This window comes from Eriocheir sinensis, chromosome 2 (genome assembly GCF_024679095.1).
Source record: "Eriocheir sinensis breed Jianghai 21 chromosome 2, ASM2467909v1, whole genome shotgun sequence".
Taxonomy (NCBI): Eukaryota; Metazoa; Arthropoda; class Malacostraca; order Decapoda; family Varunidae; genus Eriocheir; species Eriocheir sinensis.
In genome coordinates this window covers 15,788,835-15,791,334 of record NC_066510.1, presented here as the reverse complement: position 1 = coordinate 15,791,334, position 2,500 = coordinate 15,788,835, and the positions used below count along the sequence as shown (strand labels likewise).

Sequence of the window (2,500 nt, the reverse complement as noted above, 5' to 3'; positions counted from 1 at the left end):
AATTGCCAGGGAGTGATTGAATCTTCCTTGTACACACGTGATGCTAAAGTTTGGAGACACATTACTGACTGATACTAAAACTACTAACAACCGAGTGTGCTTCTAATTCTCCTTAAATCATCACAAAACCGGTTCTGACACTACTAATTGCCATGGAGTGATTATAACCTTTCTTGTACACACGTAAAACACATGATACTAACTGATATACTAACGCTACTGACTCATACGAACACTACTACCAACCGAGAGTGCTTCTAGTTCTCTTTAACCATCACAAAAAGGGTTCTGAAACTACTTATTACCCCAAAGGGATTCTAACCTTCCTTGTGCAGACGTAACAACCATGATACTAAGTCCTACTAACATTAATACCTGATACTAAACCCACTAACTGCTCCAATGTGATTATAATCCTCTTTTAACAATTACAAACTGGATTCTGATTCAACTAATTGTCCCACAGTGATTATAACCTTCCTTGTGCACACCTAACACCCCACACACACTAATATCAACACTACTACACTAAGAACCGCCACAACGTAGCTAATTCCATCATCCTTAAACTCCTACATCCACCTTTTCAAACCCCACAGCAAGATACAAGATACACTCACCGACTACGTTGAGGAAGAAGGTGGCGGAGTCGGAGCCGTATCTGTTCGCGGCGTGACACGTGTAGACGCCGGCCTGGGAGCGGAGGGTCGAGGAGAGCACCAACACCGACGTCCTTCCGCCCTCCTCCTGCCGCACCTCCATGTCCCCGGCCCCTGAGAGCGTCACCCCGTCCTTGGCCCACGTGAAGGAGAGGGGCAGGTCACCGCGGGCAGGGCAGCGGAGGGTCAGATGCTCCCCGACGGCCACGGATTGGTTCACGACTCTCTCCTCCATACGTGCGCCCTCTGTCAATGGGGAGAGGAAGTTCTTTTTTTTATATATACATCAGAGGACACGGCTCAAGGGCAATAAAAAGAGTACAAAAAAAAGCTCGCTACTCACCGCTCCCATAAAAAAATAAAAGTAAAAAGTAGCCGAAAAAGAGGTCAATTTCGTGTGGAGAGGTGTCTTGATGCACTCTTCTTGCTACTGAACCCCTAAAGATGACCCTCCGGAAAGGAAATACACATAAGATACATGAAGTAACCACCGTCAGGAACCTCACACCACCTACCCAGCACGGTGAGGGTGACGGTCTTGGAGATGGCGGGCGTCACTCCGTTCTCAGCCTGGCACAAGTAGCGGCCAGCATCCTCGGCCCGGGCGTCGCGGATGCTGAGGGAGCCCGGACGCCGAGACCTCACCCGCCAGCCGTCCCCCCGCACCGCCGTCCACTCCTCCGACCCGTAGCCAGCTGTAGGGAGAAATGAGAAAATGGGAGACCGTAAAGGGAACAAGAAGAAGAAGGAGAAGGACGGAAGGGAAAGGATGGGAGGCTAGGGGTGTGAAGGAAGGGATAAGGAGGGAGGGGATGGGTGAAGAGGCAAGAAGGAAGGGATAGGAAGATAGGAATGTGAAGGAAGGGATAAGGAGGAGGGAGTGTAAGGGTGGTGAAGAGGGGAGAAAGAGTAATAAAAAGGAGAGTGAAAGGAGGGGGAGGAAGATGAGGGAGTGGATAGGTGAAGAGGAGAGAAGGAAAGGATGGGAAGATGGGAGTGTAAAGGGAAGGGAAGAGGGAGTAGATGGGTATTGAAGGGGTAGAGGGAAGGGGAAGATGGGTAGATAGATGGTTTCGTAGTCTTCGGTTTATCTGTTGTTTTCGTCTTTCTGAATGCCAATTAAAATCTTCCTTGTGTGTGTTTTTTTATGGAGATCTTGTTATGATTGCTGTTGTTGTTGTTTGTGAGGTTGTTGTTGTTTGTGAGACTGTTGTTGTATATATTGTGAGTGACATGTTTGTGTGTGTGTGTGTGTGTGTGTGTGTGTGTGTGTGTGTGTGTGTGTGTGTGTGTGTGTGTGTGTTGAATGGGACAGATGGAAGGTCGTCGCTTGCTTTATTCTGTAGTTTTACTTTGATTCTTTTGTTCCTTTGACATAAGCTTGACCCTTCCACCTCCCTCCCTTCCCTCTCCCTTCCCTCTCCCTCTCCCTTCCCCCTCCCTCTTCCCTCCCCTTTCAAAACACAATAGATCGAATTCTTTAAAAGGTGATGCTCATAATTAGCAGCATCATTATCAGTAGTAGTAATAGTAGTAGTAGTAGTAGTAGTAGTAGTAGAGGAAGGGGATGGTGGTGGTGATGTTACTGAAGCTTTTAAAAATGGAGCATATCACCCAGCTTAAAAACATGTCGCCAACACGTTTACTAAGCTGTCACTTCTTCCATTAAAGATTTTGCTAATTTTCCGCCCGAACCTCCTCCTCCTTTTTTTTCTGCTGGTGTGAGGAAAATGGTGGAGGAGGAGGAGGAGGAGGAGGAGGAGGAGGAGGAGCTTAAATATGAGAGGAAGAGAGAGGAAAAGGAAAAAGAGGAGAGAGGAGATCAATAAGAAAAGGAGGAG

The 2,500-nt window shown here is 47.6% G+C and overlaps 1 protein-coding gene across 9 annotated transcripts in view; it reads right to left on the bottom strand.

Annotated features, from left to right (window-relative positions):
- Positions 1 to 2,500, bottom strand: part of LOC127000128 (cell adhesion molecule Dscam2-like) — a 162,923-nt gene that overhangs the window by 30,028 nt on the left and 130,395 nt on the right. For all 9 annotated transcript variants that reach the window (XM_050863554.1, XM_050863559.1, XM_050863571.1 and 6 more), the window contains 2 exons: positions 1,175 to 1,354; positions 621 to 905 (listed from right to left, as the gene is read on the bottom strand). In XM_050863554.1, coding sequence (XP_050719511.1) covers positions 621 to 905; positions 1,175 to 1,354 — 465 coding nt within the window. The remainder of the gene's footprint in view (positions 1 to 620; positions 906 to 1,174; positions 1,355 to 2,500) is intronic.